The sequence below is a fragment of the Dasypus novemcinctus genome, chromosome 2 (assembly GCF_030445035.2).
Source record: "Dasypus novemcinctus isolate mDasNov1 chromosome 2, mDasNov1.1.hap2, whole genome shotgun sequence".
NCBI classification, from domain to species: Eukaryota; Metazoa; Chordata; class Mammalia; order Cingulata; family Dasypodidae; genus Dasypus; species Dasypus novemcinctus.
The window spans coordinates 191,279,780-191,303,898 of record NC_080674.1 but is presented as its reverse complement, the minus strand read 5'-3'; the positions used below and the strand labels follow the sequence as shown (position 1 = coordinate 191,303,898).

The 24,119-nt window shown below is 49.6% G+C and overlaps 1 protein-coding gene across 1 annotated transcript in view; it reads right to left on the bottom strand.

Moving 5' to 3' along the window:
• ADAMTS2 (ADAM metallopeptidase with thrombospondin type 1 motif 2) overlaps positions 1 to 24,119 on the bottom strand; it is a 294,248-nt gene that overhangs the window by 68,804 nt on the left and 201,325 nt on the right. The window contains exon 6 of the mRNA XM_058283377.2: positions 3,716 to 3,872. Coding sequence (XP_058139360.1) covers positions 3,716 to 3,872 — 157 coding nt within the window. The remainder of the gene's footprint in view (positions 1 to 3,715; positions 3,873 to 24,119) is intronic.

Below are 24,119 nucleotides of genomic sequence, written 5' to 3'. Positions count from 1 at the left end.
GTGGCTCAAGTGGTTGAGCGCCTGCTTCCCACATGGAAGATCCTGGGTTCCGTCCCCAGTGCCTCCTCAAAACAAAAAACAAACAACAAGCAAACAAACAGAAAGAAAAAGCCCACTCAGGGGAGCCAGTGTGGCTCAGTGATGGAGCTCCGGCTTCCCACATGAGGTCCCAGTTCAATCCCTGGCCCTGGTACCTCAAAAAAAAAAAAAAGGAAAAGAATGAGCTTGTTGATATCCTCAACATATCCTGCTGGAATAGTGAGAGGACTTGCATTGACTCTATAGATCAGTTTGGGGGGAAACTGATATCTTTACAATACTGAATCTTCCTATTCATGAGCAGGGCATAGCCCTTCATTTACTTAGTCTTTTATAATTTCTCTCAAAAATACTTTAGTTTTCTGGTCTAGATTTTGAAATCTAGACTTATTAGTAGTTATTTGAATTTTCCATGCTATGGTAAGTGGTACTGTTTTTAAATTTTAGTTTCTGTTTGTTGTTAGAGTACAGATATTAAGTTGAATCTAATTGATTCTTTTATATTAACATTAAAAACAGATGCCTTGGCGGTGGACTTGGCCCAGTGGTTAGGGTGTCTGCCTACCACATGGGAGGTCCGTGGTTCAAACCCCGGGCCTCCTTGACCCGTGTGGAGCTGGCCCATGCACAGTGCTGATGCGCGCAAGGAGTGCCCTGCCACGCAGGGGTGTCCCCCACGTAGGGGAGCCCCACGCGCAAGGAGTGCACACCGTAAGGAAAGTGCAGCCTGCCCAGGAATGGCACCGCACACACAGAGAGCTGACACAACAAGATGATGCAACAAAAAGAAACACAGATTCCTGTGCCGCTGATAACAGAAGTGGACGAAAACAAGCAGCAAAGTGGACACAGAGAACAGACAACAGGGGTGGGAGGGAGAAGGGGAGAGAAATAAATAAATAAATCTTAAAAAAAAGATTCCTTGATCAAATTATTTAATAATCCTAATAATTTATTTGCAGATCTTTTGGACTTTCTAAGCACAATACATCATCTTTAAATAAGAATTTGATTTCTCCTCTCTGTTCCTTATATTTTTATTCCTTTTTCTTGCCCTAGTTCACTAAGACCTTCACTAAAATGTTGAATAGAAGTGGGAATAGCAGGCATTCCTGTCCCATTCTCAATTTAGAGGAATATATGATATTTGTTGTAGGCTTTTTGTAAATATCCTTTATAATATTAAGGAAATCTTCTTATATTACTAGTTCAGTAAGAGTTTTGGTCAAAAATGGATCTTGATTTTTGTCAAATTTTTTTCTGGATCAATCAAGATGCTCATATAGTTTTTCTCCTTTATTCTGCTAATGTGGTGAATTGCAAGAGTTGATTTTCAAGTGTTAAAACAAAACTCGTGTTCCCAGATGTAATATTTAATCAACATATTTATAAAAGACATTGAATTTGTAATTAAAAACCTTCATTCAAAGTAAACTCTAAGCCTTGATAAGTTTACCAGAGAAAAGGAGGAAAAATTCTTCCTAATATTTTTAAGAAGAATTTTTTAAATTAGGCAAGTTTGGTTTTATAGAACAATCCTGCATAAAATACAGAATTCTCATATACCATCCTATTATTAACACCTTGCATTGGTGTGGTACATTTGTTACAATTAATAAAAGTGCATTTTAAAAATAAGTGTACTATTAACTATAGTACATGGGTTAATCTAGGGTTCCCTGTCTGTATTGTGCAATTCCACAGATTTAAAAATATTTTTATTCTAGTACCAACCTAAAACTTCCCCTTTTAATTAACCATATTAAAATGTATATATATAAAATTCTTCCTACTTTTTAAGGAAAAATTATACTAATCATACACAGACTCCCAGAGAACAAAAAGAAAAAGAACATTCTCCAAGTAATTTTATGAGACCAGCAAAACACTGACACAAAAGTCTGAGATTTCAAGGAAAAAAACCAAGGCGAATCTCTCTCATGAATATAGGTACAAAACCCCAAGCAAAATACAACTAAATCTAATCCAGTGATATATGAAAAAGGTATGACATCACAATTTTAACTTGTCTAATTAAAAAAATTCTTAAAAATATTAGGAAGAATTTTTCCTCCTTTTCTCTGGTAAACTTATCAAGGCTTGGAGTTTACTTTGAATGAAGGTTTTTTTAAAAGCTTTATTTATTTATTTATCGCCCCCCTCCCCCCGCCCTTACAGCTTGTTGCATTCTTTGCTGTCTCTTCTCTGTGTCCATTCGCTGTGCGTTTTTTCTGTTTCTGCTTGTCTCCCTTTGTTACATCATCTTGCTGCACCAACTCTCCATGAGCCTCCCATATCGTAGACAGGAGCCCAACTGATTGAGCCACAGCTGCTTCCCAAATGAAGGTTTTTAATTACAAAGTCAATGACTTTTATAAATAGGTTGATTCAGATTTTCCATTTTTTAAGATTTTGTCTTTTCCATAAAATTGTAGATTTCATCTAAATTGACATAACTCTGTTCAGGATAACCTTATTATCTTTTTAAAGTCTGTAGGAGGTATAGTGATGTCCTTTTTTAAGTAAAGTTGTATTTTCTTTCTTTTTTTAAAAATTGGTATTGCTAGAAGTTTTTCCATTTTATTAATCTTTTTCAAAGAACCAAATTTTGGTTTTGTTGATTTTCTCTATTGTACTATGATTTTCATTTCAACAATTCTGCTCTTATCTTTACAATTTCCTCTCTTCTACATTTGGTGGGTTTAGTGTGCTATTCTTTTTAAAATTTCTTACGATAAATGCATATATGATTGACTCTTTGGCCTTTTCTAATAAATGCACTTTAGGCTATAAATATAAACATGTTAGCCACATCTTGAAGTTTTCATGTCATATTTTCATTATCATTGTTTTAAAATACATTCTGTTTGCTGTGATCTCTTCTTTGACCCATGGATTATTTCTAAGTGTACTCCTGAATTTCCAAATATTTAGGATTTTTCAAGGTATCAAGCTTTACCAGTGTGGACAGAGTACTCTGTGATTTCAATCTTTTACATTTTGTCAAGATTTCTCTTCTGGTCCAGTGTAGTCCGTTTTTCCATGAACCCTTGTAACGAGTGAATATTCTTCAGGTGTTTAGTGTAGTATTCTATACATAAATATATATCAATCAGGTCAAGTTGCTTAATAGTATTGTTCAAACCTTCCATATCTTTCTTGATTTTTTAAGAATACGTTGTTCTATCAGTTACCGAAAGAGGTGGGTTAAAATTTTCACCTATGATTGTAGACTTGTCCGTTTCTTCTTTTAGATCTGTCAGCTTTTACAAAAAGTTTGAATTTTTAGGTAGAATCTCCAAAATGAAAAAGCCGGCCAACTTATTCCAATTTATTTTTTCAAAACTGTGGGAGGCAAGCAACCTGAAACCCAGCAGCAGGCCCTCCCTTGCCTTTGCATTGCCAGCCCCAGCCTTTGCCCCTTTAATTATCTTCCTTCTAGCCTTGGGGCATACAGTTTTCTGGGGAAAACCGCAGCAGCCTGGGTGGTTGTCTAGAGCCAGGAGGTCCCCGAGCACTTACCCAGCTCTTCCCCTTGCTGAGGTGGCCACAGCAAGCAAAGAGAGGGAGCCGCGGCGCTGCCCAGCCCTTGCCCTCTTCTCGGGCCTGGGTCCCGGGTGGCAGGGGTCCGTGCCCAGCCTCACTCCTCGCTCTGCCCTGCAGGGGCAAACCTCACCTTGCATGCCCGAAGGCCCGAAGTCCTGCCGGGTGAGGAAGATGGCGTGGTCGTGGTACTCGTCGTGGTCTGTGTCTGGCTTCTGCTGGAGGTAGGCCCAGCGGCAGACGTTCTCTAGGCTCTGAGAGGGATTCCCGATCTCGATGAGGCTCATGGACTGCAGGGTGGGGGAGACGGAAGAGGGAGAGGGGTTAGCATCGGGTGGACCCACTGGTCTGTCCTCCCGACCCGATTCGGGCTGCAGGAAGCCCCTTTTCCTGGCCCTTGCAAGGACCGCCTGGCATTTGGTTCCATTCTTCTGAATGGAAGAAGTGCCCTGCTCACACCCCTAGGCAATATCACCCCAGGTTTCAGGTGAGCTGTGGAAACAAAGCTCCGAGGTCATCCCAGGGCTCAGATCATCCATTAACTCCCCCCCTCCTCATTTTCAGGGACAGGAGGTGAATGTAATGTGGACTTCACTCCCAAGGAGAGCACAGCGCTGGGAGGGGCCAGGGCCGGGGAGACAGAAACTTGGACATGGTGTGCACATCCCGAGAAGTGGCGGGTGACCTTAGGTTTCTCCCCTGGGTGAAGATATTTACGGAAGAAAACACAATGGAAGAAAAAAACTGCCGTGGATATGACAAAGGAGCTCTATAGAAGGGCAGGGGCATAAACAAATCATTTCTATAGGAACCACGAATGGGAAGCCACTGAGGACAAGTTCCACGGTGGACCACAGCCCGACAGCAAAGGTTGGTGATGGCACTAACAGGACTGAGTGCCCGTGCTGTGCTTGACACCGACATAAGTCCTCTCAGGCAGTCTTCATGTCACCCCGTGAGCGACGATGCTTTTAAAGGCAGGAAACTGAGGCATGGAGGAGCTACACAGCTGCTACTTGGGGGCCACCCAGGTCATACAACTAGGAAGCAGAAGAGTTGAAATCTGAACCTAGAAAGTCAAAGTCTATATTCAGCTCCCTGCTCTAAACTGCCTTCCCAAAGAAAACATATTGTCTCAAAAGCAAGGATTTTAGATGGCACTTTTTTCTCTCCACCATCCTCATCCTGGGCATTTTGGCTTCTGCGCTCATGGCACAGTTCCCTGTCCCCAAGCTCCAAGGGATGAGACCTAGGAATGTTCTTTTTCTCTTTAAGGATGTAACTGTCCATAAAGTAAGAGACAGGCACAGCTTGGAGATGTGCGCGCAGGTGTCCTATTTCCTCTCTTCCACAAACGTATCCATCAAGTCTAGTCCCGTATTTCTCTCCATGTGTACAAGTAGCAAAGAGTGGACATAGGGTATTGTTGATAATCCAAGTAGGTCCAGAGAAAGTAAGAGAGATTCAAGGCCAGGGAAGATGGGTCACGACCAGGGGCCTTATGTAACATCCTACTCAATGACTTACAAGATGGCAGATCAGTTCCTGGGTCCCAAGAGCAGAGCCAACTGTGCCAGACTTTGTCTCCTGCTCCTGAGCAATGAGTTCACTCCTCATAACAAGCTGTTAATGACTTGTAAGGAAGTAAGTCATAAACTAGAGTGAGATGTCTGGTGATCAAGACTTGTTGGACATTGGAATGGAGATGGATAGCCCAAGGGAAGCTGAGGGAGAGGAAAGAAGGTGCACTGCCTGCTCCCTGGTGATAGGGAGGAGCATGTGACTAGCTCCCGCCAATGAGCTGAGAGCAAAAGTGACATGTGCCTCTTCCTGGTTGGAGCATTTAATAACCCATGTGAGACTCTCCAGAGATCTCTCTTCTCTCTGGCATGTGAAACAGCAATGCCGAAATGGTGACTGTTCTGTCACCATAGACCCTGAGTGACAATGATGACCAACTCACAAAGAATATATGGCATGAGCAGGAAATAAATCTTTTTGTTGTTTCAAACCACGGGAAAGTGGAGGTTGTTTACACAACCTAACTTCACCCACCCTGACTGATACAGGGGGTACAGAGGAAGGAAGGCTGTGAGTATCTCTAGCATTTCTAAGCCTGACTCCTGCAGTTACATCCCCGAGTCCCTTCCAGGTAACCTTGAGAGATCATAGCTCTGAGTTAGGAATCAACTGAAAGGATTTCTTTTTTTGAGGTACCGGAGGCCAAGGATTGACCCCTGGACCTGATATTTGGGAAGCCGGCACACAACCACTGAGCTACACTAACTCCCCTGAGTTGGTTTTTCCATTTGTTTGCTTGTTGTTTTTCTGTTTTGTTTTTAGGAGGCACTGGGGACTGAACTCAGGACCTCCCATGTGGGAAGCAGGCTCTCAATTACTTGAGCCACATCTGCTCCCATGGATTTCTATTTTATCTTCAACTAAGGAGAGCTTCAGGTGAAATGAGAAGGTAGGGAACTTCATGGGTGGATTTGATTTGGTGCTGGAGATTGGGGGCTTGTAGGTGTACTCTACTAAGCCCAGACCCAAACCAGAGGGTCAGCACAAAGGTTATTGTTTGTTTTCCTTACTGCTCAAGCAAATACCATGCAATGAGTTGGCTTAAACAATGGGAATGTCTTAGCTCACAAATATTTTGAGGCTAAAAGAAAGTCCTAATCAAGGCACCATCAAAGAAATGCTTTCTTCCCAGAGATTGGTGTTCTGGAGCTGGCTCTGGTGGCTCCTCTGTCACTTGGCAAGGCACATGGTGGCCTCCCCTGGCTTTTCCTTCTTCTCTGGGTTCTGCTGACCTTCAACTTCTTATTTCCCTTGGCTTTCTGTCTGTGCTTCTGAATTTCATTCTGCTTATAAAAGACTCCAGTAATAGGATTAAAAATTTTTAAAAAAAATGTTTCCTTTTTTTTCTTCCTTTTTTATTTTCTTTTAAATGGTACATTAAAAAAATATGAGGTCCCCATATACCTCCCCTCACCCCTCCCACATCAACAACCTCTTCCATCATCGCGGCACATCCACTGCACCTGGCGAATACATTCTGGAGCACCGCTGCACCACATGGAGAGGGGTCCACATCGTAGTCCACACTCTCCCCCAGTCCATACAGTGGGCCATGGCAGGACACACAATGTCCAGCATCCATCCCTGCAGCACCACCCAGGACAACTTCAAATCCTGAAAATGCCCCAAACCATATCTCTTCTTCCCTCTCCCTACCATCAGCAGCCACTGTAGCCACTTTCTCCACATCAATGCTACAATTTCTTCCCTTAGTAATCACAATAGTTCCCCAGCAGAACACCAGTAAGTCCACTCTAATCCCTACTCTATTCCTCCATCCTGTGGACCCTGAGATGGTTATGTCCAATCCCCCTCTACATCAAGAGGGGGCTTAGATTCCACAAGGATGATGGATGCAATTCTCCTGCTTGTGGCTGTAGGCACTCTTGGCTCCCTGGTGTGGTGGTTGATCTTCCTCACCTCCCTCTCAGCTGGCCAGGGTAAGTTCAAGAAACCAGAGGGTAGGAGCCCCAAGTCTGCTGATGCCCAGGGCCTGGCCGTCACATGGACAGTCCAGAGATTCAGGTCTCCTGAGTATACACTAACCCAAATGCCAACCACAGGCCTGGTAAAAGTAACAGAAAAAGCATGTGTAGAAAGGTCCTATCTGAGTCCAACTCCATCACACTCAGGAACACGAACTCCAAAGTAGGGCCAACTGACATGGCCCTGAACTCCAGAGCCATTTGCCATGATCATAGAACCTGTGGATCTCTGCAGCCCTCAGGAAAACCAGCACCTAGGTTTCCACCTACCTTAGCTGTCTCTGGTACCCTGCTGAGGCATGCATATGCATCACCCCTCTGATGACCTCCCGGCTCTTTTTTGGAGACTCATAGCCATAAAAACTCACTTGTCTTTTGCATTTCCCCCTTTAATCCAAAGTCAAAAAGCAGTTTTTAACACTTGATATTACATGTAGGCTGAAATATTCTGCTGGTCTGAGTTGACCCCTTTATTCAAGGTCTTTTTTAGTTACATCATCAGCTGGTGCTTGGTAGTAATCCCTCGGTGCCAGGGAGGCTCATCCCCAGGAGTCATGTCCCACACTGGGGGGAAGGCAATGCATCTACATGCTGAGTTTGGCTTAGAGAGTGGCCACATTTGAGCAACATGGAGGCTCTCAGGAGGTAACTCTTAGGCACCCTGCAGCTCTAGGCCTAGTTCATATTTCAGGCACACAGACTCATAATCAGAACCATCAGTATCAAGGGCTCATTGTTGGACCATCCATCTTTGTTGGTCTTTGTCATTGTACTTGGGGGATTGTTGCTGTTCATTGGGGAATGTGATAGAGCTCCCCTGGCCAGGAACTCAGCACTCTCTCAGCTGTTGTTTCCAACTGAAACTACTATGAAAATATCCAAACCTTTCTATGTAACCTGTATACATGTCCTGGAGAACTCCCTCCCAACCATGTGCCCCCCACCAATAATACCCCACACAAGTGTTCCTCCCCTGCCATAGTTGAACCTCTCTGTAGTCCAAAACTTCTTCAACAAGGAAGCCCAATATATTGCCAGGTCAGTAATAGGATTTAGATCTCTCCCGATTGGGTTGGGCCACACCTTAACAGAAGTAACCTCATCAAAAGGTTCTACTTACAGTGGAATGGATGAAGTTTAAGAACATGTTTTTCTGATGTATATACCACTCCAAACCACCACAGTCATTAATGATCACTTCATCCAGGGCATCTGCAGAGCCCCCTATAGGTCTGTGAATCCTTCTACTTCCTGACACCCATGATGCAGCTCAGCAGCCTTGCTGGCCCATCCCTAGCAAATGGGCCCTTGTTTCCTCCAGAACCATCTCTAGGTGGCCCAAATGTCAGGATATTATTCCTCATGATAAACTCACCTGCCCTTTGACCTCCAAGTCTTATTGGTTGGGACAAATAATTCTAGTCTGATCCCTTCCAACGCCCTCTGGTGGCTACAGTTACTTTTGCCTGCTCGCTGATGACAAGAGCAGCCCAGGCTCCCTCTGGTAAAACATCCCTCCCTCCTTAATCTGGGTCAGACTCCAGACTTCAGGGATGAGAGGGGCCATGCCTGGCCAATCCCAGCATGGCATCTTCCTGGCTACCATGATGGTTCAGGGCACCCCCCCCCCCAACCAAAGTGGGCCAAGGAGTTGCTAAATGTAAAACTGTGAGCCCTGAGCTGTTGACACCATCCTTGCGCCACAGGAGGGACCCACCTGAGGATGAAGCCCATGCCGAGGAGAGCTGGGCCCAGAGATGAGAGAGGTTGACTCCTGGTACCCTCCTATGAGCACCTGGGTTCATCCATGCCTGAAGCCAGTCTATCATGGGTGTATTTATTATCTATGGCTATAAAAAATATTACCCCTAAACTTAAAGGCTGTAAAAAAAAAACCCAAACATTCCTTTTCTCACAGTTTTTGTGGGTCAGGAATATGAAAGCGACTAGCTGAAGATGGGCGGCTATGGTCTCATCTGAAGGTTTCCTGGGGGAAGGGCAGCTCCCAAGCTCACTTATGCAGTTATAGGCAGGGCTCAGCCTCTCTTGGGTGAGGACTGAGGGCCTCAGCATCTCTACATGCCACATGAGTCTCTCCCTAGGGCAGTTCACAACACAGCAGCTTGCTGCCCCAGCATGAATGACCCAGGAGAAAGCTAGAGAATGCACATCCAAGAGAGAAGCCACAACTCATTTGTAACCCATTCTCCGTCCAGCCCACACTCAACGGGAGATTACACAAGGACACAAATATCAAGCAGAGGGGTTCACTGGGGGCCATCTCAGAGGCTGCCTCCTGCAGGTGCGTGTCTCCTAGACATGAGGCAGGAAGCTCTTCTCACACGAAAGCCAGTTTGATGTGTTTTTGGCATTTGCAAGAGAGGGAATCCTGAGTGATGTGCTTCTTTGTGGGGATACAGGGACCCCAAGTCGAGGGCACTGGCTGGCAGGTGAAAGGCAGTGGCCAATCTCCAGGGGCCAGCTGGTGTGAAGACAAGGGCTCTGGCCAAGATTTTGAGGAGGAGTCAAGAGTCCAGCCAGAAAGACACACCCCATATCAGGACCAGAGAGCAGAAGGCAGGCCCAAGGAAGGAGCCAGGCCAGACGAGGAGAACAAGGAGAGAAGGAGCAGGCTGAGGGCATTAGAGAGCTCCATCTTTCTCCTGTGGGCCTGTGGGAAGGCAAGGTGAGCAAGGTGAACCAGTGAGGTAGGCTGGTCGGGAGAAAATAAGTCTACCTTGTGTTTTCCCAGTTTTAAAGGGGTCAGGGACAGAGAAATATTTCCCTATTGTGATGAGAAAGGTAGAGGGCAAGAAGGAGTGACAAGGATGGCAGCAAACCAGGGAGCTCCCACACAGCTCAAGGGGGCAACTTCCACTTGGCACCAGCCTACCACTGGCAGGCAAGAATGAAGACCTGCAGTTGCCAGATCGGATTTTTCAGGCCAAGCTTTAAGTTGCTATTTTTTTAAAAAGAAGTCCATCTAATAACAAATAGTGGCTCAAATTAAAAGAAATTATTTGTTCAAAACAAAACACACGTAAGGTCAAGTTCATCCCCCAGATCATTGGCCTGAGTCCTGGAACCAAGGCCAGTCCTCAGTGCTCAGCTCTCCTCCACTTCCTACCAGTCTGGACCCAACCTGCACGAACGCCTCCCTCATCCTAGACCCTGGTTCAGCACAGCTTCCCAGCCACCCTGTTGGCAGCCACAACACATTCACTGCTGCGGCAGGGTAATTTATTCAAATATTGATTTGTGTTTTTGTTCTTGCTTTGATTTTCCTTTGCCCATTCCAAGAAGGCAGCCTGCCATTTGGGTTCTCCAGTCCAAAAGGATTTGGGTTGCAGGGTCAGAGAACAAGTTGTTCAGGACCCTACTCCTGATTTGTGGGTACTGAGGAGACTCCTCGGTTACCACCGAGGGCTTGGAAGGGCACAGGCAGGGACAGAAGAGGTCGGCACTAGAGTGAGAGGGAGCCCTCAGAAAACAAAGTCTACATTCTAGACCCCAGGAGGTAGTATCCTGGATGTGGGAAAACCCCAGAATTCAAGGGGGAGGGTTCTGTTCGTGTTAGTGGGGCATCCAAGGACTCAACCCATCACCATAATCTTGAGTTAGATGTGGGAGTTGCTTGTACCTCCTATTTCTCTGACTCCAAAGTTCTGGCTTATCTCAGATGGGCACCGAGGAACCACAGGACATGTTCCTCACTGCTAGGGGTGTCACAGACACATGCTAAGTGACCGTCACCCAGACCTCACTTACCCCACCTTCTCTGGGGCAGTCACACACACACTAAGGGGCCATCCTCCGGCCTTCTGCTACCCCTACCTCCTTTTCTATTACATGTCATTCCACAACCTGACGGAGACGGTAAGTCTAACAAAAAAGGTCCTGCCAGACCTTAAATCTGGAAACCGGGGCAAAGCAGACTCCAGTGATTATCAGAACAGGGATTCTCAGTGACAGGGCCCCCTCCCCACAAGGGGGATAAAAACTACGGTCAAACAGTATAGATTGATCTCGCTTCTCCAGTGCAAAGCGGGCTGTGTGGAGCTGCCATCTACTGACTTTGGACCAGAGCAGGTTTCAGCTACCCCAGGAGATTGGCCATGGTGGGACATCTTCCCCTGCTGTTTTGGATTGCTTGCAGTATACAAGTGACAAGGAGATTTGCCATTTCTGGACTCTTTATTCTGCGCAATAAAGGGATCCTTCTCTGAATGTTTCCGTTGTGCTCTGAACCTGTGTTCCCACAATGCACTGATGTAGCAACTTGCTCCACACTCATATTTGCTGGAGTTGGAACATTCAAGAGGGTGCGGGGTCCCAGGCTCTTGTTAATCCACAGATATTGGACCTTGTGCCCAGTAGCAAGGGTCAGTGAGGAGGGAGGGTGAATGGCAGGGGTCTGGGTGATGGCTGAGTTAATTGGGTCATGGCTGGTGCAATGTCAAGGAGTCAGGTCCACGGCAGTAGCAGAGGACATGAGTAAGGGAGGTGTCAGGGCCGGAGGGTGGCGGAAAGATGGAGAACAGGTGCTGCCTGGGTTCTTCACAATGGTAATAGGTGGCCATGGTGATCACAGGGGAGGGGTGGGCTTGGCGGGTCCACAGGGAAGAACCGCAAGCTCAGTAGGGCAAGTGTGGGGTCTTGCAATGCTCAGGGTGATACAGCTGTGGGGATCAGTTTTCTCTGCCCAGGTTGCTCATTTGGGAGGAGGTTGGTCACTTTGCTTTGGAGAACTCTCTCGTTTCTTGGGGGGTGGGGGTGGGAGGGCAGGCCCAGGGAGCGACCAGTCCAGCTGCTTTGCTCCAGTCCAGCCAAGGTAGGTCTGAGACCCAAGTCAGCTTTATGGTCCCCACTGGGACCCAAACCCCCCATTCTCTTCTGTATCCATGTGACCTCAGCTAGATGAATGGAGAAAGAGGTTGGCCCTTTAAGAGGGGGCCCCTGCTTTTCAGGTCACCCAGGCTCCCCCATTTATCATAGCACATGAGCTGTGGCTTTCCTTAGAGGGAGGGAGAGACTCATGTATCTCTTAGATTCTGATCTCCTCTCCTTCAGAAGTGAAGGAACACAAGAGAGGCTGAGAGCGTTGCCCGTTTCAATTTACAAAGATTTTTATAACCAGCTCATTTGGGCCATTTGAGTTTTCCTCAGCCCTGAAGACATCCCTTTCCTGGATTCCTTTTCATTTCAGTATCTTTTTCACTGGAGTGCTTAGGAAAATCTTTTTGCATGACTGCACATGCTCTCAGCTGGGTTGGAGTGGGATCATGAGAGACCCATGATGCTTCTGAGGGATCAGCAAGGGACCAGCTGTGGACCTCGTAGGCCAGCTGACTCTTTCCCCCAGAGCAGAGCTGCTGACATTGGCTTTCCAGAGCCAACTCCAGTGGACTGTGCTTTTTTTTTTTTTTTTTTTTAAGATAAGGCATTTCCTTGCCCTAAGGCTGGGTAGTAGCTGCTGGGTCCATTTCTGGAGTGGCTGAGGACCTCGGCGCCCTGGGGGCTGGACTCTTCACAGTAAGAACAGCTTCCAGCAATCCCAGCCCCAGCTTGGGGACCCCAGGATAGGCAGGCCCTGAGAAACCTGCAATAGGGAGGCTGTGGACCGAGTCTCTGGGCCCAGCCGAGGGGACAGGAAGAGTCCTAAGTGGGCTGGTGTATTAGTCAGCCAAAGGGGGTGCTCATGCAAAGTACCAGACCTCTGTTTTTTGGGGGGTATTTATTTAGGGTAGAAGCTTGCAGTCACAAGGCCCTAAAGAGTCTAACTCAAAGAACCATAAGAGGTACTTCCTCACCCCAAGTCTGCTACCACATGTTGCAGCAAGATGGCAGGTAATCTTCTTCCTCTTGAGGCCCCATGGTCCCAGCTTCTTCTGGTTTCAGCTGTAGGCTGGCATAGAGCTCATCTCTTTCCCCAGGGCTCATTTCTTTCTGGGGTCAGCTGTGTGGACTATCAGGCTCATCCCTCCTCCAGGGTCTCTGCCATGTCTGATGAACTGAGCTCTCCTCCTCTGTGTTCTTCTGCTCTATGTATTTACTTCTATGTAGAGTGTTTTATCAGTCCTCAAGGGGGCTGGGTCTCAACGCTGAGTCACACTCTAATGACGTGGTTCAATCAAAGCCCTAATCTTAACATCATTTAATCAGACTGGCACCCCCCCCCCACCACCACTTAGCTCAAAGCTCGGTAACTGGTGGACTTTCCCTGAGGCCCACCAGCCCCAAGTTTGGTGGACATGACCCCAGTGGGCTCTGCCATCCAAAATCCCCATCTGGGAATGGCATCTGTGTTAGGCAGCCAAAGGGGTGTGATGCAAGGTACCAGAAATCTGTTGGCTTTTATATAGGGTATTTTTTTTTCTCTCCCCTTCCCCCCCTCCTCCCACCCTGGTTGTCTGTTCTCTGTGTCTATTTGCTGCGTCTTCTTTGTCTGCTTCTTTTGTTGTCAGCAGCACGGGAGTCTGTGCTTCTTTTTTGCTGTGTCATCTTGTTTGTCAGCTCTCTGTGTGTGTGGCACCATTCCTAGGCAGGCTGCACTTTCTTTTGTGCTGGGCGGCCCTCCTTACAGGGTGCACTCCCCTACACGGGGACACCCCTGTGTGGCACGGCACTCCTTGCACGCATCAGCACTGCGCATGGACCAGCTCCACATGGGTCAAGGAGGCCCGGGGTTTGAACCACGGACCTCCCATGTGGTAGACAGACGCCCTAACCACTGGGCCAAGTCCTCCGCCCCTATATAGGATATTTATTTGGGCCAAAAGCTTACAGTTACAAGGCCCTGAAGAGTCCAACTCAAGGTATGATAAGAGGTACTTTCTCACCCAAGTCGGTTACCACGTGTTGAAGCAAGATGGCGGAAGATATCTGCCTGGTCTGTCCTTCCTTCTTAAGGCTCCATGGGCCCAGCTTCTTGCCATCTCAGCTGTAGGCTGGCATAGGCCTCATCTCTCTTCCCAGGGCTGCAGGATCAAAGTTCTCTCCTCTTCTGTGTGAAGACAAAGTTCTCTCCTATAGCATCTATGGAACTCTTTCCCTTTTCTCACGTATCTTCTTCTGTGTCTTCTTGAGGGAGTGTCCATTTATACAGCCCACCAAGGGGGTGGGGACTTAACCTGAGTTATGCCCTGCTTACCATAATTTAATCCAAGATATCTCACCTGAATCTAATACAGTCAAAGGGGAGCACGCCCAGAGGACCAGACGAATTTACAAACATCATCTTTCTTTTTGGAATTCATAAACAATATCCAGCTGCTACAGCACTTATAGTTGCGGGCGCCTGAGGATGGCAGAGCCCAGGACCCAGCTGGCCCAGGCGGCCTTCCCACTCTGTCCTTCTGCCAGCAGGCCTGCCTCCTCCCGGCTGGTGCAGGAATCCTCAGCTCGTCTCTCAGCCACGGCAGGTGCTGCACAGCCCCAGCCGGAGGCCCCTCTCGCTGTGCTGGCTCACGGGCCTGCCCACACGTGGAAAGCAGAGGCCCACCCAGCCCTTAGGGTCTGAGGACCTGCTTGAGGACCCAAGGGATGAGATCACGGAGTCTAGAAAGCATTCCAGAGGCCTTGGGGAGCAAAGGCTCAGCCACCCTTCACCCTGGGGCCGGGCAAGTTACTGCGCTGAATTTGCCCCCGCAGGGCAGGGCAAGGATGAGGGCATGCTGCAGGTCCCAGGAGCTCAGGCTCAACTTGCAGGGACCTGGGGGGCCCCCACGGGCTCTCAGGGAACAACTAGGGGCTTACAGAGGCCCACGGGCCTTGTCTGGAAGCAGAGACAAGAAGGGATGGGCGAGAAGACTGTCCTGTCCCAAGGCCCCCTGGCCCCCCACTCACCCGGCCCTGGCCTTGGGGAGCCCTGCCTCAGTCCCGTCCCCATGATGCTGGACTCGTGAGTCTGCTCGACTGGAACCTCCTCGAGGCCAGGGTTTATAATGAACTCATCTCTGTTCCATGCAGGGCCCGGCGCTTGCGTTTGGTTGTATCTGTTTATTCATCCATCCGACAAATATTTATTGAGTAATCCCAGTCTCGGGACCCAAGGTCAAGCATTCAACCATGAATGAGATCAGCAGCATACCTGCCTGCTTGGAAATCGCTTGGGTCATAGAATGAATGAATGAATAAATATATGCATGCATGAATGAACGAACGAATGAAGGAATGAATGCACACATTCAAAAGCCAGGTTCCAGCAGGGAGGGAAGGCAGGGTATGAGAATGTGCCCAGGAGCCGGGGGAGGCGACTGGAAAGGGTTGACTGGAGCTGACTCGGCCGTCAGCCCGCCGTGGGCACCTGTTCTGTGCCTATGCTGCGCTCAGGGCGAAAATCTTCTCATTTAAACTTTGCACCTGTCCTAAAATATGGGTGCAGCTGTAACCCTGATATTCCGGGCGAGGAGCTGCGTCTCAGAGAAGGGAGGGAACCTGACCCAAGTTCCACAGCCCCAAGCACAGGGAAGGAAAAACAAGGGCGGGGTCGCGAGGCGGTCAGCAGGTGGCGCTGCGGCTCCAAGGATGGCGAAAGCCCCAGCCGCGAGCTGCGGCTCTGAGCCTGGCACAGCGGGGCAGCCCTTGGGGGTCCCACCCTAAATGACTCAGTTAAGACCTGTGCCCAGAGTTCTGCTCCCATCATCACTCTCTGACCTCTGCATTGTTCACTCTGGACGGAGCTTAATTGTCTATGCTCGGCCCTCTTCCGGCCAAGGAGACAGGAGGACAGGGCACAGCAGCCTGAGGACCGTTTCCACCCGACTGGCGAGACGGGGTGGCTCTGCCTGGCCCTGGACGGGAGTCGGTGAGCCGCCAGCCCCTGCCCCCACCGCCTCCAGGCGCCAAGCTGCTCAGCAGGGCGACGGACAGGTGACAGGTGGGACTCACGGGGCAGCCTGTGGGCCCTGGAATTGGAGACACCTGGTCCAAAGGCTCACCTGCTCTGGGACCCCGGACCAGTCGCCTCCCGGTCCTTGGCTCTAGCGTTCCCGTCTGCAAAGCGGGCACCACTTCTGCTGAGCTGGCCATCTGGGGCCGTCTGTCCCCGAAAGCCCAGCGAGGCCCCCGGGGCCTCACTGGCCAACACTGTCCCTGCCATTTAAGAAGGCCTGCAGCTTCAGAGGCCCCATCCGAGGAAACTGAGGCTCCGAGAAGCTAAGGAACCTGCTTGAGGTCCCACAAGCACCTCGACAGCACGAGCACGAGCAGCAGGGGAGCCGCGCCCCCGAGTCCACGCCCGTGCTTGCACGTTCTGCTCCCGCCAGGCTGCGTGTGCTCCGCCGAGGCCGGGCGGGGGCTCCTCCCACCGGCTCTGGGGGGCCAGGCGGTCCAGAGCGTCAAGTCTCCTTCTCGTGATCATCTCAGACTGTGCTAGGGGCGAGGCCAGAGGGCCTGCTCCTTCTTTCTGAGCCCCAGACTCCCGTTCCTTTTCAGCCATTCTTCCCAGAGAAAGGCCAGGGGCCAGCCCAGGAATTCTCAGCAAGGACCTTCCCAGGCTCCCCCAGGACGGAGCCCCCAGGAGCCAGGGGAGGGGGCTGTTCTCCAGACTAAGCCGGGTCTGATGTCAGAAAACGGGACCCCTCCCCTTCAAAAGACGTCCTCATCGTTCTGGGGGTGGGAGCCCAGAGGCGCAGGCCAGGGGCTGTCCCTCCAGCGGGGCCTGCGGTGCACTTGGCCCTCCTGGTTCCGTCTCAGGGCTGCGTGCTGGGCCCCTGGAGTCTTTTGCCGCAGACCCTTTCTCCCTGGCTTTCCGCACACGCCCCGCCTGGGTTGCACAGGATCCTCTAATGCTGCCAGCCCTCGCCTCCAGCTGCCACTCACAAAGAGGCAGAAGGGGAAACTGAGGCCCAAGGGCAGGCGGTGACGAACCTGGGACACAGCAGGTGGACAGCAGGTCTGGACTTTTGGACGCAGAGTGCCGCCCCCAGGACCCCTTCTTCTCTAGCCTTCCACGGAGAGACTCCAGCCAGCATTTCTGACCTTTCACCTCCAATGCTGAAAAATTCCGCCAAGCGCTCCTCATTCTGCCTTGACCCGGCGTTTCGGGGCCAGCTACTTTTGTCCTTCTCTGATCAATGGCCCCCACACCCCCCAAGTCTCTGATTTCCATTTGCTTTCATTTTCATGATCCTCGGAAAATATTTAAAATGAGAACAGTTCAGTTAGCTTTGATACCTTCTCAAAAAAAAATCAATTGAAAAGCCAGTTGCTATGCAACCCTCAAGCCTTGCCGATGTTTTGCTCCCTGGCTGATGGCATATTGTATAAAATAAGATAATCTCTTTTCTGCTGCTTTTCTTCCCCCCAAGAAATGGAGGAAAAAAATGTTGTTTTAGGAAAAACTTGAGATAACTCCGAGGCTTCTCATAAGCTGGAAGACAAACAACATGTCACTCACACAAGTGCTACCAATTTTATCCTCAGTCGAGCCGGGGGAGTCGGAACAGGCCCCGGGGAAATGGAGCTGGGGGGTCCGGTCTATTTCCGTCACAATTTGGAATGTCTAGTATGAGCTGAACGCCTGGGCCACTTGGTCCCAAGTCTGGGTCACAGCCAGACCTTGGAGGGCACAGCGAACCCCTCTCTCTGCAGGAATCTGCCTTGGCTTGGCCATGCTTGAATTCTTCCAGAGACGGGGCCCTCACTCCTCGACAAGAAACCTGTGGGCCCCTTGGAGAGCAACTCTTGAGACTGCATCCTCAGTGGGAGCTAGACTCTATCCCCCCATCCAACTATCTTGGTTTCTGGGGTTGCTGCAACAAAGCACGCCAACGGGGTGGTATAGAAGAGTAGAAATGTATTCTCTGACATCCTGGAGGCCAGAACTCTGGAGTCCGGTGCCACAGGGCCACGCCCCCTCGGGAGGTACTAGGGCAGCCGCTCTGCTGGCCTCTTCTAGCTCCTGGTGTTTGCTGGCAGGTCTAGGCGTTCCTCGGCTTGCAGATGTATCACTCCAGCTTCTGCCTCCTGTGTCCAAATTTCCTTCTTAGAGCATTTTTTTAAGGAGGACCGGGGCTTGAACCCAGGACCTCATACATGGGAAGCAGGCGCCCAATCACCGAGCTCCACCCGCTCCCCTCAAATTTCCTTCTTACAAGGACACCAGTCCTTGGATCAGGGGTCCCCTAATCCAGGGTGATGTCATCTTCACTAACTGCCCCTGCAAAGGCGCTGCTTCTGAGCTAGGTCATAGTTCCAGGAAAGGGGGTTAGACTTGAACACGTCTTTTTTTTGGAAGGGGGGGCATCATTTAACCCCCAACATCCACCATCTAGCAGCCCCTGCTCCACTTCTCTGGAGCCTTGAACAAGCTAAGCTCATCCCACCCCCACGGCGGGCAGAGGTGACACCGAGCCCCTCCGCCCCTCCCCGGCTGTGGCTGCAAAGTCACCTCCACGAGGCTTCCTGGCGCTCCCTGCAGGGGACACCCCTTGTTTGTTTTATTTCCTCTGCGGCGCTCACCGCTCTTGCAGATTATCCTGTTGCCTCCTTCGCCGACTTGACGTGGAGCCTGTGGACTCCTAGAAAGCGGGACAGCCCCCGTGCACGCCCCGGGGGGTGGACCGGCCCCGCACGGAGGGGCTGCCCCTGGGCCGTGCATCTCACGGCTGGTTGGATGCTCTGGGGGCACCTGGACAACTCCCTTCCTGCTTCCCACAACGTCCCCTCTGAGGCCAGAAAACTCCCCAGGGCTATGCCAAGGGGACACCCACCACCGTCGTGCACAGCGCGAGAAGGACAGACACCAGAAACTGACAGTCTATTGACGGGGCAGTCCACATCTTTGGAATCTAAGTGTAAAGAAAGGGCGCTTGCACGCGGCATATCTGGTTTTGTGCCCCATTTCCCTTTTCTAATCATTCAGTTTTCGCGCACTTTACACAGCACTGGTCTGTGATGGAGTAGAACTAGGGCAGGGGAGAGAAACCCTGGCGCTCCTGCGCAGGCACTCGGGGCTGTCGGGGACGGGCTCAGCGCCCCCGGCTCTGGCGGCTCTTTTCCACGGAATGTCCTTTCCTGTCCGGCGCGCCGCCCCTTCTGTCCCGCCGAGGCTGCCACCTCCTCCTGGTGCCGGCCTTAAGCACTGCCTTAGGTCAACCAAGGGTCCCAAGCCAGGTAGCTCAGCCCCTTCTCGGGTTTCTCCCGTTCGCGCCGACGGGCCACGCGTTCCCGCCTGCCGCCAGGGTCCCCGAGGCTGCCCGGCAGGTGCACGGTCGCCCTGGGTGCAGGACGAGCATTCCAGCTCTTCCCCGTCGGGACGTCTGTCCAGCCGCCGCCGGCCCTCCTGGGCGTGTCCAGCCGGCCTTTCTCCCACCCAGCTGCCTGCGTTTCTCCAGCGAGTCTACAGGTACCTCCGGTCATCGAGATGCACCAGCTGGACTTCACTTCCTTCTGCGATCCAGGAGCGTACCGAGCGGGGACAAAGCCTCCTCTGGCTCTGGGTCTTTGTGGCATTGGCCAACAGGCTGACCAGTCGGCAACTGCCCCCGGGACCCAGGGCAACCGCCCAATGACTGAGTACAAATGACCTCCAATGTGGCTTGACGGGGCCCGGCTGGGACCATGGGCAGGAGAAGGGGGACACGGCATGCTGAGTGCCCCTCGGGGCAGGCACAAGTTGGTAGCAGTGGAAAGGCCTGGAATGCTGGAATGTTCCAGAACCTTGGGGATGGCTAAGGAGGCCAGGCAGCCCTTGACTGGCTCCTCGAGGGGCCAGCAGAAGGGCTGGGGGCATGTCGGCCCTCCCGGGCAGGCTGAAAGGACCAGGGCTGGGCACTGAGGCGGCCTGGTCCCCCCTCTAGTGGCTGGCACCCCCATCCCACCCATCCTAGGGCTGACTCCTCAGAGACCACCAGCGGGAGCTCTGAGCCTGTCTGCAGTCCCCTAGGGTGGGGCTGCCGTGGTGGCCACCTGGACACAGGCCCAGCTCTGGGCGCTCTCTTCCGATCTCCGCACCACCGAGGATTCCCAACCCCCGTCCTGGGGAGGCCACGTTGGCAGCGGTCCACGGTTTCCTCTCTGTGACGCACCGCCCACGTCGGCTCAGGCCGCCCAGGGTTTGCCAGCCGTGGGCTCCAGCACCCTCTGCGGCCTGAGCATGTCCCTGGACGGTCTCCACAGCGCACCCTGATGACGGGGCCCGAGCCTAGGCCCGCAGGAGGACCCCTGCCTTCTTGGGTCACGGGGGGGAGGGGCAAAGGGGTGCAAAGCAGACCCCCCGCCAGGCAGCGCATGAGGGAGAGGCCAGCACCCCTGGGTGAGGGGCAAGGATGGGGACCCCAGCAGCGGGTAAGGCCACGTACCCATGGCACACCCACGGGTTCCCTCGGCAAGCAGGGGGCAGAGACCCTGGGCCTGGCCACAGGTAAGGCAACCCAGAGCCCTCCGCAGCTGCCCCCAGCCCACTGCAGGGATGAGGCCACGCGTAAGCCTGAGGTCCTCTCTACGGCCTCTTTCAAATCAAGACAAAGAAAGCGGAACGTGCCAGAGCCCTGCGGCACGCCACGGGAGGCCGTTCTCCAGGGGCACGCTGCTTGGGCGTGCCCGTTTCTAAATGGTTTTGAAAGGTAAGTGATTTTTTTTTCATAATGAAAAACACTCTTTTCTGGTTACGAAAGGAAAATGCTTCTAATGCTTCTCACGATAAACTATGAAAATACAGTAAAGGGCAGAGAAGAAAATAAAGAGTCATTAGGCTACACTGTTAGCCTGTGATGTATTTCCTCCAGTCTTTCTGCATATATATTTGTACACAGAACTGAAATCACCCTGTTTAAAAAACAACAGAACACTTTAATCTGATACTGTAATCATTTCCCAATATCAACAACATGCTTTGAAAATGCCATTCGATGGCTGCCTATAAGCTACCACATTGAGGCATCATAATTTATGTAACCGTCCAGAGGTTGACACTTAGAAATAAGGTCGTGACAGTTATCTTGTTCCTGAAACTTTGTCCACAGATCTGATAATTGCTTTGGGGTAGAGTGAGGGAAATGAATGACCCTGATAAAACTTAGGAACTTTGGAAAGGGCAGTGATACATATTGTCACATTTCTTTCTAGAAATGTATACCAATTTACACCCATACGGGAAAAGCGTGCCTGTGTCATTCACCCAAGTTGGCGGTGAATCATCTTCTTAATCTTAACTGCTTTAAAACTGGTATATGTAAAACGGGTTTTACTTTTTTTGATTAATCACAAAGTTGGATTTTTTTTTTCATTTTTGGACATTGGTATTTTTGCTTCTATTAACTATTTCCAGTGCCAATTTTGTTTTTCTTACTGCTTTGTAAGAGCTCTTCATCTATTAGGATATCTTTGTCATATTGCAAATGTCGTTCCTGTCTGTTGTTTCCCTTTTAATTTGTGTTTTGGATAGAAAATATTATAGAAATTTTATATTTCAAATATTCAAATATACTATATCTTTCCTTTACAATTCCTTCTATTGGATTTATGCTTAGAAAGCTCTTGTTATCCACTATTTTCTCTTGATTTGTATAGTTTAACTTGTTGAATATTTTATTTGCTTATCTTTATCATATGATATATTTAATTTACTATATTTTAAATTTATATTGATCATGAACTTATCGCATTTAGTAAACATTCAATCTACATTGATCAAATATTAATTTCAGAGCACCATATCTTATTCCACTGATCTGTCTGTTAACGTGTATGCAAATATAATATGATTTTAATTACTCTAGCTTTACAATTTGTTTGAAGTAAGTCCCTTTTTATTTGTTTGGCTTTCAAAGCTTTCCCAGACATTCTTGACTGTTTATGGTTCTAGATAAACCTTAAACTAATTTTGCCAAATGTTCAATTATTAATGTGGGGGAAAAAAAATCAACCTTCTCCTACATCCAGTCTCTCCATAAAGACTAGCATGTATCTTTCCATTTCCTCTACATGTTTTCCCGTCATTGACAAGGTGCAGTTTTCTTCCTCTAGCTCCTGTGGCTGCCTTGTCAGGACCATTCCAGGTATTTCCTATTGTTGGTTCCTCTCATAAAGGGAATTTGCTCTCTAGTCTCACTACTGACAGGCATTGTTGGCTCATACAGAAATTATTGATTTTTATATAGTGATCTTTTATTTGTCAATGCCACTACAGGTTCTATTTTTGTATGATTATCTTTTATTAATCTATGCCACTCATTCTAAAAATTGTACAATAGATTGTTTTGGGGTTCCCAGGCACATCATCACGGCAAGCAATTGAAATTTTGCCTGCCCTTTTCAGATATTTGTTTCATGCCACACGGCATTATCTAGGATTTCCTGAACCTTAGGAACCAGGTGATACGATGCCTCTTTCTTGTTTCCAATTTCACTGTGCCTGCTTCAAGGACTTCCCAAAGCAAGTTCTGTAGAAGGTCGATTAGATGAGGAAAGGGGTTCCCTTGGGAAATAGGTTTGAGGAACTGTGTATACAGGCGCCATTGCTTGGAAGTTCACCCAGCACGTTTCCACAGTAGAATCTCTGAGAAATCTTGTCATCAGGATATCTGTGTTACTTTGTTTAACCAGCACTTCCCAGAGTCATTTGACCATGGAATCCCTCTATTAACATCCCAAGGAATTAGTGATGTGGAACACTTCTAGGTAAATGTGCTTCTTTTTCTACCTTTCAATAAAATTTTGCTGGTCACGTTACTAGCTGTTACTAGTTTTCTCAGATTTTTAAAAATCAGGAGATACCCGCCTCTGTTTCTGTGGAGCTAGCCTGCCCCTGCTTGCCTTGGGCATCCAGCACAGTGGAGATCCTTGGGGATCTTGCTAAGCTGTCCCTTTACTCCACATGTTCCATGGAAGCCAAGAAGGCATCTCTTCACCCTCACCTGGGACTGGGCCAACAACTCTCATCTTAACGCCAGCCCTGGATCCCCTCCCTGGGCTCTGGACCCACAAGCCAGTCTCCTCCTGGGCTTCTCCATGTGGACGGCACCAGGCACCACAGACCCAGCCTGTCTCAACTGAACTGACACCCTTCTTCCCCCCCAAAACCTGCTTCTCCCCCTCTGCTCTGCATCTCGCGCCTATCAACCCATGTCCATGCAGGGTCCACAGCTCTTGAATCTGGCCTCCTGCACTTCCCCTTCATCTGCCATCCCCCTCTTCCTCCCTGGACTGGTGGTCACTGCCAGTCGGTGTGCACCCAGGAGTTCAGGGTCTTCTCGGAAATGCAAATGGGATCATGCCCCTCTCCTGCTCAAAGCTGTCGGGGTGCTCCCTCTGCCCTCATGAGAAAGCCAAACCCCTTGATGGGACGGACCCCCAGGACTCTCCATGATCCGCTCCTCCTGGCTGCTTGCGCATCACATTCTGCTGCTTCTCCCCTCCAGTCAAACTCAAAGGCTCTCTGCACCTCTAACACATCCTGCTCTTTCTTCCCTTCCACCCTCTGACATTCTTTTGTGGGATACTTTTGCCTTTTGCGCACATCTTGTGGCTCGCTGGAACTTAGCTTTGGTTCTCAGCTGAATGGTTACTTTCTCCATTGGTTTTCCCTGGTCTCTTAGACAAGGGTCAGGCCGCCCCACGTTGCCTCCATCGAAACCCTTGAGATGTTCTATTATAATTGCTTATTTGCCCACATCTCCCCTCTAGAAGTGGTCCCAAGAGGATGGGGACCATGTCAATGAATATTCCTAGCATCCAGAAAAGCCCCTCACACATGAAGCCCTTCAAAGAGTATATGCAAGATGATGAGTTTTATCAATGGGCAAATCGATGGGATGAATGATGAGACGGAATCTCCTGTATTTAAACAATCTCCACCCTCCTATTTTACCTTAATGGGAGTTTCTCTTGATGCCTTTTTGAATTAAACTCTTATTGCCTTAGGATTTTCACATCTATTTTTAGAAGCAAAACAGGGCTGTACTTTGCTTGGATAGCCTACCTTGGGTGGTTTCGAGTGTAGGGACGTTATTGGCTATAAAAATCAAC